We start from the raw sequence: 15,513 nt of genomic DNA, 5'->3' as shown, positions 1-15,513 counted from the left end.
TTGCCTAAATGTAATGAAATCCTTAATCAAAGTGTGAAAGAAAAAAAAACAACACAGCTGGAGTAGAAAGTTGTTGTAATTGCTGTTTATTAATATCAGCACAATGATAAATAGACAAACAAAACAGTAGTTTGTATGAAAGCATTTGGATTGAGTCCCAAAAATGCAATGGTGATATTATAGCAATGGTTAGTGGTTACCATTTAGACTTAAAATCAAAAGTTGAACTTTTGATAGGGCATCAAAGTTCAATATACGCAAACAATAACTATTTGAAACATAATTTTCCAGTTTAAAAAAAAAATTAACTCATACAACATGATGACTTTTCTAATGTCAACTGAACAGTTATACAAGACAACATAAACATTCCAAAAAATACAGCAATAGCCTACACGTTCAAAATTTTCACATTTGTAAAAACAGTTTTCCAATATTTGCCTTAGATTTGGTGTATTAATTTTAATATAATCATGTTTTATATTATTTGTGAATGGTTTTTAAACAGTGAGACACACACTCTTTAAAATAACAAGCATTTATTTAAAAATAATAATCAGTTGTAAACTAGCATCAATAAAAGTTATCACAAGACTTCGAATTTTTAGATATATATACCACTAAACATGTTTATAATAAAACTTGGAATTGTAGCTTGTATGTCTTATGTACATTTTGGGGGTTTTATTTTGTGATTACCGTAGCTTAACTATGTGTACGGTAGAGTTGTTTTGGCAATTTGAAGTAAACAATACACCAGTGCATCAATTGTAAAAACTAGATCAAGCAGCCAGAAATTTAGACAAAGTGATTGTAAGTAAGATTAGAGTTACATTAACTGTGACATACATTTTCTTGTATTGCTACCTTTTGTTACAACTATGGAAATAATTCAATTTCGTTATTGCAATGCATGCTAATTATCATACTGATTGACTATACAGTGTGAAAAGCTAATTTTCAAGCAAAGATGCATCCTATTAAGTTTAAAAGTACCTATATAATCAAGGTTTCCACATAATGCCTAATTAATATTAAAAATACATATAAAATAATGAAAATTAAAACAGCATATTTTACAAAAATATCCAGAAAAGGTCCTCAACAGCGAAATACTTAAAACCAACCACAGAAACACAATTATGTCAGTATGCAAAACTGACATAATTACATGTAGAAAAGCTTTTTATGTTCAAGAAACAATGTTTTGTTGTTCCAGAAACTACAATCCTAATATTTCTTTATAAAGGTAAACATTAGTAATTGTCATTAGCCCTTCGATAATAATTATTTTCTTGCTCTCCATATCCTCCATAATTATCATTTGAATTATAGCTACGATAATTACAATTTTCTGAGTCATATGTGTTTCCATACCCCAGTTCACTATAGGTTCTTCCTTTTTCACTGTATCTTGGGTTGTAATCACTCCTTTCATATTCATTTTCTTGGGAAAATCTGCTTTGTCTGGAATGCACGCCATAATCTTTGCCATATGGCGCATTTGTTCTTTCTGATCTGCCATAACGACTTCTCATTGGACCACCTCCATAACTAAAACCATCTTCATCACCATAATCATTGTAACTGCCATAACCACTTCTGCTTCTACTTGGTCTTCTGTCTTGTCCTCGGTCTCCATAACCACCACTTCTCATACCTCTAAATTCTTGACCTTTCATGTCCGATTGTTCCTTTGCTTTTTGCATCTCCTCTTTTGAAAGGGCCTTCTTAACTTGGCAGTGAAAACCACTGATGTCATGATTATGTTTTGCTACAAGCTTGTCTGTAACATCAAAATCATCAAAAGTGACAAAACCAAATCCTTTCGGTTGTTGTGTTTCTCTATTAAGTGGTATTTCAATCGAAACAATGTTTCCATATTTACTGAAATAGTCTCTCAACATGGATTCATCACAACCCTGCTTTACTCCACCGACAAATATTTTCTTTACCTGAATATGAGCCCCAGGTTTTGAAGAATCTTCTCTTGAAACTGCTCGTTTAGCATCTATAGTTCTTCCATCAATAACGTGTGGCCTCTCCTCTGGCTTCATGCACCTATCAGCTTCTTCTTCTGTCTCAAAAGTAACAAATCCAAACCCTTTGGATTTGTTAGTTCCTTTTTCACGAATAACAACACAGTCAGTAATGTTTCCATATTTGCAAAAATATTCCCTTAACCCATCATCAGTAGTTTCATAAGAAATTCTTCCAATAAACAACTTTCGACATTGCTCATCTTCATTTTCAAAGGGCATATTGAAACACTCTCTAATGATATCGTAATCTTTACAGCAGTGAACTTACCCTATCGGTTACTTAATATGCATGCAGCCTTCTAAAGATAAAAACAAGCATCACAGGCTGATAATAATGTATCAATATTAATTTATAATAGGCAGTGGCTATTTGACCGGCTCCGGTCTTTGAATCTGAAACACTATTTGACCGGTCATGACGTCACTACATAAGCACTTTTTTCTTTTTCTCTTTCAAAGCAAAAGACGATAAGCGCCTTAACCCTTTGCTTTTCAACGTTTTTTTGGAAGTTAACTGCTCAAGGGGGGGCCGTTTTTGGATCAAATTCAATCAGCTGTTACGTGTGATCCGCTGGTGCTATTTCAACAGAAGTTGCACTGGTGTGAAAAAAAATCATTTGTCTATAAGTTTGAAAAGTCATTATTCTAAAATTTTATATGTGAAACTTGATATTTCAACTTTTGCAAAGATACCCAAAAACGACAATTTTGATTTAACTTGCCGCCTTTAATTAACCGTGCTAATCCGATTTCATGCAAAATTCTAAAGGACAAAGAACTCGATCAACCGCACGAAGTGTGTGTGCGGTGTGCGGACTCATTGCGTCGATAAAGATTTATGCGAGCAAATCTTATTGTAGGCTACTCATTAATTATAAAATAGTTACAGAGTAACATTGTTACATGAATTTGAAAAAAACAAAACTGCGTTGTTTTATATTTTTGTCCTGAACTAATGCTTTGCGAAACCCATGGCCAGCTTCTTGTTTTATGGAACCAAACTTCTCATAAGTAACACCTTGGCTTACTTGAATAGCTGTTTACATGTTCGTTTGTGTATTTTAGGTCTACAATTGAGTTTGTAGTATGAATATTTTTAGTAGAGAGAAGACAATTGAACAAGCTGTTGAAATTATCTGAAATTTCTAAGTTCAAATTAGGCGCTTTTGGAATTGTGGATTTGTGTCAAGTCGCATCACAAATATCATGCCGGCTACATCATAAGTCATTTGGCTTACGGGTGTTTATAAACATAACTCATGAATTACATCCACTAAAAATACAGCATTTACATCAACAAAGCTAAGTTCGAAGTTCACTTTTTATTGTGTGTCAATCAATTTGAAAATGCATTTTTAGTCCGCCAACGTCGAAACAATGCAACAGCAAAGTGAGGAACATGGGTAAACAAAGGAAATGTGAAATAAACCCACAGTCAGCAGATCTACATTAATTTAACGTTTACAAATGTTGAATCAATGTAAAAAGACTGAATTGCTGACTTGGTCGTTATTGTTTGGAACACAAAAAATACGCGTAAACGCGACGAAGCGATACAAGAGCAAAGCAGCGATTATAATTTCTGGCCAAAAAAAATGGACTTATGACTTGAAAGATAAAAATGATTATAACGAAGCTTCAAAATTTGTCATAAAAAATATTGCAGAGGTACAATAAACACAATCATTTTGTGCTAGATTGTGAGAAGACTTCCTAGATTCTTTTCAAACATTTGTAGTATTGCAAATTATTTTGTATAACTTCATATTGCCAAAAAATGGCTTCTTGGTTGATAAAACGTGGCTACAATTCTATAAAAAATTCTTAGGCCTACTACATTGAAGTAATGAAATGTTTTTTTTGTGATTTTTTCTGATGACGTTTTACAACATCCGAAAAGTAAAAATAATAATGATGAATAATTTCACATAACCATGGTTTGTAAACGCTTCACAAAAATTTTGCGGAAATTTTACTGTTAGACGTAAAACGTTTGTAAAAGAAAACTGTCGGGTTACGTATTTATAATGTTTATTACGCTGTTATCTAGTTATAAACTGCCTTTGTTGTCTACCTTTGTGGTTACCGGCCAGCTTAGAGCAGCATGCAAACTACGCGTTTATGGTATTTGCATCGTGTTATGATTCCCACAAATTTCCCACAAGGTCTTTGTTTTTATCTTGATATTTTTGTGCCTTTTCTGCCCTAAACTTGAAGTCACTGTGCAGCACAATCCACACCGGTTTTTAGAAATCCACCATCAACATTGAAAATCTTTTGTGTTGTGCACCATTTCAAGTAGTGTCTTCCCCTGAACTGTTACACAAACCGCCCAGAACCAGGTTGATTATGAATATTATAGCCGTTGAGTGGCCGTTATTGTATGTGTGGATTTATTAGCTGTCTGACTAAATTCATGCCAAAGTCGAGCAAATTCTGCTTTCGGGATCCCTGCCGTTTTTTTCGGTATTTTTTGTTGATAAGTTTAGGCAGCATTTTTCCAAAATAAATGAAGACATCGGTATTGTTCGTCACTTAGATTTAGTTTTCTCAGCATTGTTTTTTCATTCTTTGATCCATTGGTTTATCCCACTTTAGGAATAATCAGATCGTTTATAAATGGCGGGTTTTCACAATAGCCGGCCTCTTATACATTGGCGCAACGTATTCAGATGTTGAATCAATGATCAAGAAAGCCGATTTGTTGTTTGTCTGATGTGACGCCGAGCATTATGCCTAGTCTACAATACAAAATATTTTGTAGTGAAGACATTATCATCTTTATTTTGCGCTCTTTGGAACAATACACAGTGCACCGTCGAACAAAAATGCAACACATAACAAGTAAGCGTAGGCGACATAAAGCAGCGAAGGGACATGTAGTCATCGAGTAAGCTGCTACGTGATCTCATAATTTTGAGCATACTGTATCTCACAATTACTGTTTGCAAAAACGCCATTTTTTCAGCTTCTTCCAAAAGCATTTGAAGTGATACATTTTCCCAATGGAAAGTTTTGCCAATGAGAGTATTTCCATAGAACATTTATTTCGAAACCAGGTTTTTCATGTCACTACTCACTACCTAAGGGAAGATTTCTTATTGTAACGCTTTTTATTCGTCAATGGATATTTGCTGGTTGAAACAACTGTTTTGAATAGTTTGTGGCCTACATTGATCATAGATTGCTTTTCTTCGTAAAGCTGATAACGCAAAAAACGTTTGCTATTATTGTTTCTAATTAACAACTTTGTGACCACTGGCTTCTTTTTGTAGCATTAGAAATAACGTGCTTTGTGTTATTGAGGTCAAACCAAACAAAGGAAAACAAGAGGACGTTTCTCTCTGCTCGCGCATATCGATGCACGAAGCAATTATGAGCTCATGGCTTGTTATCGCAATGTAATCCATTTCACGCTTTGCTGGAAGTGAGCTAGAAATATCAAAAATTCACCAAAATCTTGAATTTACAAGAAAACTACACAACTTTTAGCATCAAATTTAGTATCATCAGATCCGCCTGGCAATTTTAGGAAAAGTCAAGAAAAACCAAGTGCATGGCGTTACTGTGCTTCAAGTAATCAACGAAAATATGAGGGGGGGGCCAAATCTGGCCTCCCTTTGAGGAGCAAAGTGTTAAGTTTTAAATTCAACACGTTTTCTTCAACTGAGTCCGTGGCGCATACGTAACGTCTCGGGCTTCCATTCTAGAGGGAATGAGTTCGATACTATCCGGAAGCGTACTTTTTTTTTTTTCTTTTTTTTTTATCTACAAAAGGATACAAACTGATATGAATCTGAATGAATCAACAAGTGAATAAAAAAGTTTTAAAACGAATTAAAAAAGTTTTTTCTAGTCTTTTTTTAACAAATTCCTTTCATTTCATAGCACAAATTCTCTGAAAAAATCACGCCTTCTAATAGGCTGTAAGATTACGTTTCGCTGAAGTCCGAAGTTAAAAATTAACTCCAGTCTCATTGTCGCACAACAATCAGTCAAGTTTCAAATCATCATCTCAACCAACCCTTCAAGACAACTTTCCACTTTCACTTTAGTACTTTACTACGCTACGGCTACGCTGAAGAGGTCGGGAGATCGAAACACTGGCCTTTGTCCGTAGTTGCTTTTCATAATGTCTTTTTAAACATTCTTCTTGGGTCAATAATGTCTTTTTAGATATTACTTTTAAAGAAATAAAAAGGAGTCAAAAGGCATGTAAATTTCACTCTGTGTGGAGCTACATGTACTTGAGAGGTTAACTGTTATTCTTTTATTCACAAATTAAAAAAACTTAACTTTATTACTCACATTTGGAAAGATTTAAAAAAATGGGCTGTAGGCTACTCAAATTAAAAATTGACGACAAAAATGCACTTTGGGTCAAAATTTAGTTAAAAAAAAAAAAGAACGCTTCCGGACAGTATCGAACTCATTCCCTCTAGAATGGAAGCCCGAGACGATACGTATGCGCCACGGACTCAGTTGAACAAAACGTGTTAAATTTAAAACTTAATGCGCTTATCGTCTTTTGCTTTGAAAGAGAAAAAGAAAAAAGTGCTTTATGTAGTGACGTCATGACTGGTCAAATAGTGTTTCAGATTCAAAGACCGGAGCCGGTCAAATAGCCACTGCCTTTATAATAACGGTACATGCCACCTGTGTCACCATGATATCGTCCGCCCCGATAGCTCAGTTGGTTAGCGCATGTCTTCGTGAACAAAGAAGCTTCAAGATCAAGCGGCGCTGGTTCGACTCTCAGGGTTTACGCATTTTAAGGACTGCTCTCCATTCAGCGGCACCTAATGGATGGAATAATTCCCTGGCAACAAGACTTCAACTATCGGAAATTTCACTCTGTCAATCTCGGAAACCGACCCTGCGTCAAAAGCCTCTACAAGTATACGAAACTACCAGCAATAACCAATCAAGGCTTTTTTCTTGCCAGTCCGAGGATAAAGATTCAAAAACAAACCAAACCATGATGCCTTACGCAAACGCAGCAGTCACGCTCGCGGCGAGGCAAGGCAAGAAAATCGAATCAGTGCTGCCAGGCGCTTGTATTTTATGTATTTTATCAAAGACACTACAAAATCAAAAAATAAAGAGCCCAAAATGTAGATACCAAACTCATGTTCAGCAAACAAACGTTTCGAAAACTATTCTGTCTTCATCTTCAATGTTATAAATGTAAGCAATCAGTGTTATAAATGTAAGTAGGTAGCTTTAATCATCAATGTGTTAAATGGCTCAACAAAATTCTTTCGCCTATTCGGTCTCACACTACAAACTTAAAGGATACCTTTTCTTTTGTTTCTCTTATCGACCATGGTTTTTTTCCTAATAAAATTCTAACTTCTTTTGATGTAAAAAGTCTGTTCACTAACATTCCTGTAAATTTTACCATTGGCTTAATCTTACAACTAATTTTTACGAAAGACGTAAAAGAATTTCATGGTCTCAACAAGCGCCGACTTAAATCGCTATTGAAATGGGTAACCAAAAGTACGACTTTTCAGTTCAATGGAAAATACTATCAACAAATAGATGGTGTAGCAATGGGAAGTCCCATTGCCCCACTCATGGCCGATGTTTTAATGAACTACGTGATAGACCAAGCTTTACTTCGTACTACCGAAATGGAAAAACCAACCTTAATTTGCCGCTATGTGGATGATATCTTCCTAATTTTTCCAACTTCCTCTTCTTTGTCAAAGTTTTTCAAATTAATTAACTCTATAAAAAAAGAAATATCTTTTACATATCAAGCAGAAGTTAACAAGTGCCTACCTTTCTTAGACGTTCTAGTTAGTAGAACGGTGAAGGTAACATCAACACCAATGTGTATCGAAAACCTATACACACTGAACATTGATTGAATCTTTATCCTCAGACTGGGAAAGCTTCTTGTAGAGCTTAATCCTAGCAGTTTTGCATACTTGTAGAGGCTTTGAACCACTGACGCAGGCCCGGTCGCGAAAATTTTTTTCCCACCAGATTTCTGTCTCATTTACATATTTTGGTAAAAGTTTGTATTAAAACCGTGTGAATGAAACTTTTTCTCGTTGGCACGGTTGGTTCAGTGGTTTCATCCTCTGCCTACTGATCGGGAGAACGGGGGTTCGACGCCCGTCGTAGTCAAACTTTTTTTTTCTTTAAATTAATTTTTGCGGTGCACAAGAGCTTTTCAAAAAAGTAGGGATAGGGAAAGCTTATATTTTATTATCATTGCAGAATTTCATTGGCAAATAGTTATTTCGCAATCTGAATCAACCAATCTCTCAAAACACTTTCGGAAAATCTTACTTTTAGAGTGACTAGAATCAATGAGACAAATATCTCGTGGGGAAAAAAACTTCGCGGCCCGGTCACCGAGATTGACAGAGTGAAGTTTCCGATTGTTGAAGCCTTGTTGCCGGGGAACTAGTCCATCCATTAGACGGCGCTGAATGGAGAGCAGTCCTTAACGTGCGTTGCTCAAGCGCACACCTCGAGAGTCGAACCAGCGCCGCTTGATCTTGAAGCTTCTTCGTTCCAGAAGTGACGCGCTAACCAATTGAGCTATCGGGGCGGACAAACATTATTCCCTTTGTTCAAGCTTTGTTCCTTTTCACTACAAACGTAATCTTGTTAATTCTCTTCTTTCCCGAGCTTACCGCATCTGCAATTCATATTCTTCCATACACCAAGAATTCGAAATCATTAAAAAGATGCTTGGGCATAATGGCTACCCCAGAAAATTCCTAAATAAATGTAGCCTATTGCAACTCTTTTGAACAAAGTAGGCCTACACAGCACTTCACCGGTAGCCACTTTAACAAGTCGAAATTCTGCCACTGCGAATGAATACATTGCAAACGCCAACCTATCAGAACATGTTATAAGAGGCTTCCGTCCAATTGTGACCCTTCTTGCACTCATCCAGAGAGTTAATGCTTGTTTTGAACTTTATTTGATAATTACAGAAGAAAAAGAGCAATAGCAGTGGTTGGAATCGAACCCGCGTCAATGAAATGGCTACTTTTTAGCCCTAACCCTAACCCCTAAGCCAACCAGCTGACAAATAATCCATCTCTTAATTTGCTTTCTATCATCTTCTTTTCGCCATTTTTTACGTCACTTAAACCGTAGCTTATGATTGGTTGGCGGTTTCATTCTAATCAAGTTTAGTGGCAGAATTTCGACTTGTTAAAGTGTCTACCCATTTCACCCAGTCAAAAATTATCTAAAGATCAAACTCGATTTTTAATCTTTTGTCTTTAAGCTGCCGTTTCTCGGTGACATGTCATACCAAATACGCAAAGAACTTCAACATTTAACATTTCAACTAACCAAAGGAAAATTATCTATTCGTTTCCTCCACAAAATCACAGATCTTTCAAAACGTTTTAATTTTAAAGACCGCCAATCCAAACTATCAAGCTCCAATGTAGTGTACCAACTGTCTTGTTCGTGCGGAGCAAATTACATTGGAGAAACAAAAAGGAATCTATACACAAGAATTTTAGAACATAAAACGGATCATCAAAATTCAAAAGAATCTGAGGTTGCAAACCATTTGCGCACCAATGCAGACCACAAGATTAATTTTGAAGAAGTTGAAATACTAGGGAGAGGAGAGGACTCAAGGAAATTGAAAACTCTGGAAACGTTATTTATCAAAGAAAAATCTCCCCAATTAAACTTGGACTTGGCATCTGCACCGGCCATTAGCCTATATTTATTTAATTGTTGAACTGATATACCGTATAGCACTTATTCTGACTTGTCAAACTCATCTCGTTGATCCAGTTAATTGTAATTTGTTTTGCTTGGACCAGAAGCTTCCAGAGATTATTGGGTACCGTAGTATTACCAGAGACATATTACATCATAAGAACTCACTCTTCAGGTCAACAAGTCAAAGAAGCTTCTATACTGTCACGTAGCCTACACAAAAACTTCTAGAAGCAAATTTTACAATAAAAGATTGCGTACCGGTAACTAAAGGTTAGGCTAATAACTTATCGGTCAGCAATCGTCTTCTTCGTCGTATGAGCTGTTCTTCTGGACTATATGTTTGGGCATGATGTCATCAGCCACTCGACAGTCTCGTCATCCAGGGCCTTCAGTCCAAGCGCTCCATGTGGTGGTTGATGGATTGGGCAGTCATGGACGACATGATCTACTGTCTGGTCTGTGGCGCCACACTCGCATCCCGGTGAGGGAGCCAGGCCCCATCTGCACATGTCTGAACGAAAGCGACCGACGCCGGTTCGTAGGCGGTTAAGCCGGACTCACGCAAGTCTTGCGAGGGACATTCCCGGAGGGTGGGGATCGACGTCGGGTAGGAAATCACGGAGTCGGGAGGTGTTGTTTTGCCACTCCATGTTCCATGTGTAGTTCGTCCAGTGTGCCGCACTTATTCCAAGATCTTCAACGTTGTTCAGAAGCTGTCGTGCGGCGGGCACAAATGGGCGTCTTAATTTCAGTCGCTGCTGTCCTCCAGGTAAGCGCTGGAATGTACTGTGGAGGAGGTGGTCGGGGTCCAGTGCGCGACGAGCAAGGGAAATCATGGCTCCTTTACGGCGAAGCTCAGCAGGTTGGATGCCTGCAAGGATGGGAAGGCAGTCCGTTGGAGTGGGACGCAGGCATCCAGTCACAGTGCGTAGTGCGTCATTGATGGCGGTGTCAATGTGGCGGGTGTGAGAGCTGCGGCACCACACTGGTGCGCAGTACTCGGCGGTAGAATGGACGAGGGCCAAGGTAGCTGTGCGAAGGGGTTTCGCATCAGCTCCCCAGCCGGAACCCGCCAGCCGCCTCAAAAGTGCAACGCGCGCAAATAGTTTTTTGCGCAGTGACTCCAGGTGTCGTCGGTACGTGAGTGACCTGTCCAGGGTTACGCCGAGGTAGGTGGGTTCGGCGCAGTAGGGGAGGTGTTCGTCATCGGTGGTAATGTTGATCTCACGTTTTGCTTCCTTGTTGTTTAGGTGGAAGGCCGCCGACACTGTCTTTGCCTTGCTGAGCTGTAGCTTCCATTTCTGGAGTTATGTTGATATAGTTGACATGTCCTGGCTTAGGTTCCTCTCCATTGTCTGTCAATCTCCGGCTGGATGCAGGAGAGCCAGATCGTCTGCGTAAGCATACTTCCTGGAGATGGTGTCAGGCAGGTCATAGATGTAAGTGTTAAAGAGGAGGGGAGCCAGGACAGAGCCCTGTGGGACGCCGTTCCTGAGTCGACGTAGTCTACTTCGTCGGCCGCTACCGGTGGAAAGGGTAAAGCTGCGGTTTTGCACAAGTTCCATAATCATATGGACCATGTGCCTGTCAGGAAGGAGACGGAGTAGTTTGCAGATAAGGCCGCTGTGCCATACAGTGTCGTAGGCAGCCGTGAGATCGACAAACACGGCGCCAGCCTTCTTTTTCGCCGAGAAGCTGTCCTCGATGTCTTGGGTCATCAGAGTGACCTGGTCTACAGTTGATCTTCCGTGGCGAAAGCCGGCTTGTTCCCGAGGGAGCTGAGGGTCTATTATCGGTTCGACACGGGCGTAGATAAGTCTTTCGAGTATCTTGAAGGGGATACAGAGCAGAGAGATGGGGCGGTAGCTCTTCGGATCCCCTGGGGGCTTCTTCGGCTTTGGGACTGCAACCACTAGGGCTCTTCTCCAGATTCTTGGGATGCGCAGGTGACGCAAGCAGCAGGAAAGGAATTCTTTTAACCAGGACCTCATAGAGGGGGCAGCTTGGAGTATTAGTTCCGGGCATAGGTGGTCAAGGCCCGGGGATTTGCCTGGCTTTAGGTGCTGGAGGGCGGAGGCAAATTCTTCTGGGGTAAACTCACCAGAGATGTTGCCCTCGACAGGTGTTGGGACCTTCCAGAGGTCCGTCATTTCCTTGAGGACGGACTTGTCTGATTCACGGTCTCTCGTTCTGTGCACTCCATTTTTCACAAGTTGTGAGGCGATGGCATTTGCTGAAATGGGGCATTGGATTGCCAGTGAGGTTGTTGAGTGTACTCCATGCTGTGCGGCTGGAGTGCGTGAAGTCGATTGAGTCTATGGCTTCTGTCCAGCGCTTCTTCCTTTTTGAATCCAATCTTGCCAGCAGGGCTGTTGCTGAGTTGGTGGTGGCGGTACCCTGGGGGGAACGGAGGAAGTCGCGGTAAAGCCTGTCGCACTCCACATCCCAGCAAGGTAGGCTATGTAGTTTTTCCGTCGACCTCGCGGGATGGAGTCTTTTGCCGCAGATACGAAACACCACAACACAATTCATAGTTAACATAATTATTCCAGAACAAAAATGTAGGCTGCCTCGGTACTATCCTATGGTGACATTGAAGCTGAATGCTTTCGGGCAATAAATGGTTGGTTGGTTTTGAATCTTTATCCTCGCACTGACAAAGCCTTGGATAGGTTATTCCTGGTAGTTTCGAATAGCCTACTTGCAAAGGCTCTTGACGCAGGGCCGATTACCGAGATTGCCAGAGTGAAGTTTAGTTTTCCGATTGTTGAAGTCTTGTTACCGGAGAATTATTCCATTCACTATAGGTGCCGCTGAATGGAGAGCAGTCCTGAAATGCGTTGCTCAAGCGCACACCCCGAGAATGGAACCAGCGCCGCGTGATCTTAAGCCCGGCGCACAACCACTGAGCTAACAGGGGGGTGGTGCAACGATTAAACTCGGTGACCGGGCCTGTGTTTGTCGTTCAAAGCCTGCATAAGTTAGATAAACTACCAAGAGTATCCTAACCTCTCAAAAAAGCTTTTCTCAGTCCAAGCATAAAAGTTCTACCAATCAGTCAACTTATTTCTGGCTAACACATATAGTTACAAAACATTCTAGCGACGTGAAGTTTCCTTCCGTATGCAAGCCCCTTTCTTCCTCTTAAACATTTTTTAAATAAAAAAATTATCTCAAATGCAAAGTAACATAACTAGATAGACTAATCCCTGTCAACGTTTTTGGATGCCATTATTGAAATTATTTGTCGTTTTATGAGCATCTAATTTTGAATAAGCCTATTATCCAAATATGCCATATCAACCGTTGAAAGAAATTTTTCAAGAAAGCAAGAATGTAGAATTATTTCTTGTATAAACTCTTAACAAAATAGCCTAGCATAGATTTATTGGTTTCGCTGATTTAAAAGATATTAGGCCTACTTCCAAATGATGATCAACAATACGAAACCGATGTATGCAGCTGAAGCTATAAAATGTCGAGTTTTTAAAGCAGTATTGTCACATTTTTTATTTAAAATTGCCGAAAAACGCTGCACCAACTGAATGCCCCTAAACAGAGACCTGGGCCCATTAACCGGAATTTTGAAAGCGGTAAAGAGTCTTACGTGATTTAATTTAAACTATTGAATATCGAGCTTCTGTAACAGTATTTACAACATTTTTTCATGTCAAATTGCTAAAAAAAATTGAAATGAGTGGGCCCCTAAGCAAAAGTGCTTCTCCTCCCCCCGGGGTAGGATGGGCGGTTAATACGATCCTGCTACCCAAGAACACTTTTGAACAATCACATGTTTGCACTACACAATCGCAACGCTAAAAAAAATCAACATTTTTTGAATATGGGGAGCATGGCCGGCCCGCCGCGAAATTTTTTTCCCACGAGATTTTTGTCTCATTGATTCTAGTCACTCCAAAAGTAAGATTTTCCGAAAGTGTTTTGAGAGATTGGTTGATTCAGATTGCGAAATAACTATTTGCCACTGAAATTCTGCAATGATAATAAAATATAAGCTTTCCCTATCCCTACTTTTTTTGAAATGCTCTTGTGCACCGCAAAAATTAATTTAAAGAAAAAAAAAAGTTTGACTGCGACGGGCGTCGAACCACTGAACCAACCGTGCCAACGAGAAAATGTTGCATTCACACGGTTTTAATACAATTTTTACCAAAATATGCAAATGAGACAGAAATCTCACTCCATGTCTTTCTCTCGCATACGTTTGCTAGATTTATATTGTAAATGTTACAAATAAGGATAAAAATTAACCAGCCATTAATGTTTGTTATGCATTTTGGGATTTTTGGCAATTCTTGTCTGGAGCAATCCTTTTATAATCTGGCTTGCATGTCGTTGTTGTTAATCAAAACAATTCTCTCACAAGATTGTTGGAACAGATCGATGGTTTGATTTTACGTGTTACGAGTCACACACGTATATTGACCCAAACACTGGTGCAGCACGTATGCCATTGTTGTATTTTTGGTACGCACTTTTACATCACTCACTCGTCGAAGAGCGCCTGCTTTTCAATGTGAAATTGCTTTGTGTTTTGTTTAGTCACAATTTTCCTTATAAACTCCATTGATTGCAGTCATTAAGATCCTTCTTGCACTCAGTTCAGTTGCAGAAGAAAAAAATAGTATTAGCAGAGGGTGGGAATCGAACCCACGAAATCGAAATTACTACTCCTCTGCCCTAACCATTAGGCAACGGTGGTTGTGGCAAAGCATTTAGTTAAATTTCTTTGTATCAAAATTTTTCGATCACAATATCACGTGTCGAGTCACATGACTGAAATCAGGTGAATCGCGAGTGAACATGTCACGCATGATTGCGTACCTCTTTGACGAGTGGGTAATGTTAAAGTGCCTACCGGTATTTTTTGGCAACTCAATGGTCCCTTCCCTTACAACAGGTTAGAGTAGCGCGTGTAAGAAGAGGTAAAAAGTAAAGGTGGTCCCATACTTGATTCAAGTGTCGGGTATGAGAAGATAGGGTTCTCATTGTACTAAGCCTTCGGCACTAAGGAGAGTAGGGCGGCCAGTTCCTTTCTCTCGGCCAACTTTACTTCAGCAACTACGCCCACCCAATTTATTACACCCTGGGTAGAGGTGAGCGGTGTTTTCAACAACCAGCTGAAGCCGGGAGTCGAACCAGGTTTGCATAATTGGAAAACCAACGCCTTATCCGTTGCGCCATCCCACCGCAGAGGTATGCATCCCTTAAGAGGTAGTGCGAGCTAATTTTTGTTCGAGTAGCGGTTGCGCGTTACTTTTCATGGACTGGTAGCAGTAACGCCCCTCTTTCGGCTACGCTCTTAACGTGCTACTTTCAAAGTAGCAAATGCCCACCTCTGTTAAACAATTCTAACGCTTCTATTGCTCGGTCATCTACAAAATAATATTTGTAATTAAATGAAGACATGAGCAGCGATATAACTACATATTGGTGGCACGGGGGAAGCTTATCTGAAGAAATTTTAAAGTCAATGATTACATTGATTAGGTTCCATCACACTTGGTGACGAAAAATACTGTATATACAAAAAGGGAGTAGATAAATAGGTGTCCGACAAATTGTTCGTAAAACAATTGTTCGTAAAATTAATTCTTCGTAAAACAATTTTTCCTAAAGCATTTTTTCGTGCATGCAGTTAAAATTTGATGTATACGAAGAAATGCTTTACGAAGAATTGTTTTACGGATTTCATTTTACGAAAAACAGTTTACGAACAATTGTTTTACGAACAATT

At 39.3% G+C, this 15,513-nt stretch overlaps 1 protein-coding gene across 1 annotated transcript; it reads right to left on the bottom strand.

The window, feature by feature from the left end:
* Window positions 1-4: 4 nt before the first annotated feature.
* Window positions 5-2,337, bottom strand: LOC145777901 (heterogeneous nuclear ribonucleoprotein A1-like). Its single transcript, XM_082589257.1, has one exon. It carries the CDS (start codon window positions 2,259-2,261, stop codon window positions 1,257-1,259), a length of 1,005 nt encoding a protein of 334 aa, XP_082445383.1. The 5' UTR covers window positions 2,262-2,337; the 3' UTR covers window positions 5-1,256.
* Between the last annotated feature and the right edge of the window lie 13,176 nt (window positions 2,338-15,513).

The sequence above is a fragment of the Aplidium turbinatum genome, chromosome 10, assembly GCF_918807975.1.
Source record: "Aplidium turbinatum chromosome 10, kaAplTurb1.1, whole genome shotgun sequence".
Classification (NCBI taxonomy): Eukaryota; Metazoa; Chordata; class Ascidiacea; order Aplousobranchia; family Polyclinidae; genus Aplidium; species Aplidium turbinatum.
Note: the sequence above shows the minus strand (reverse complement) of the source record. Positions and strands in the feature narration are given on the sequence as shown.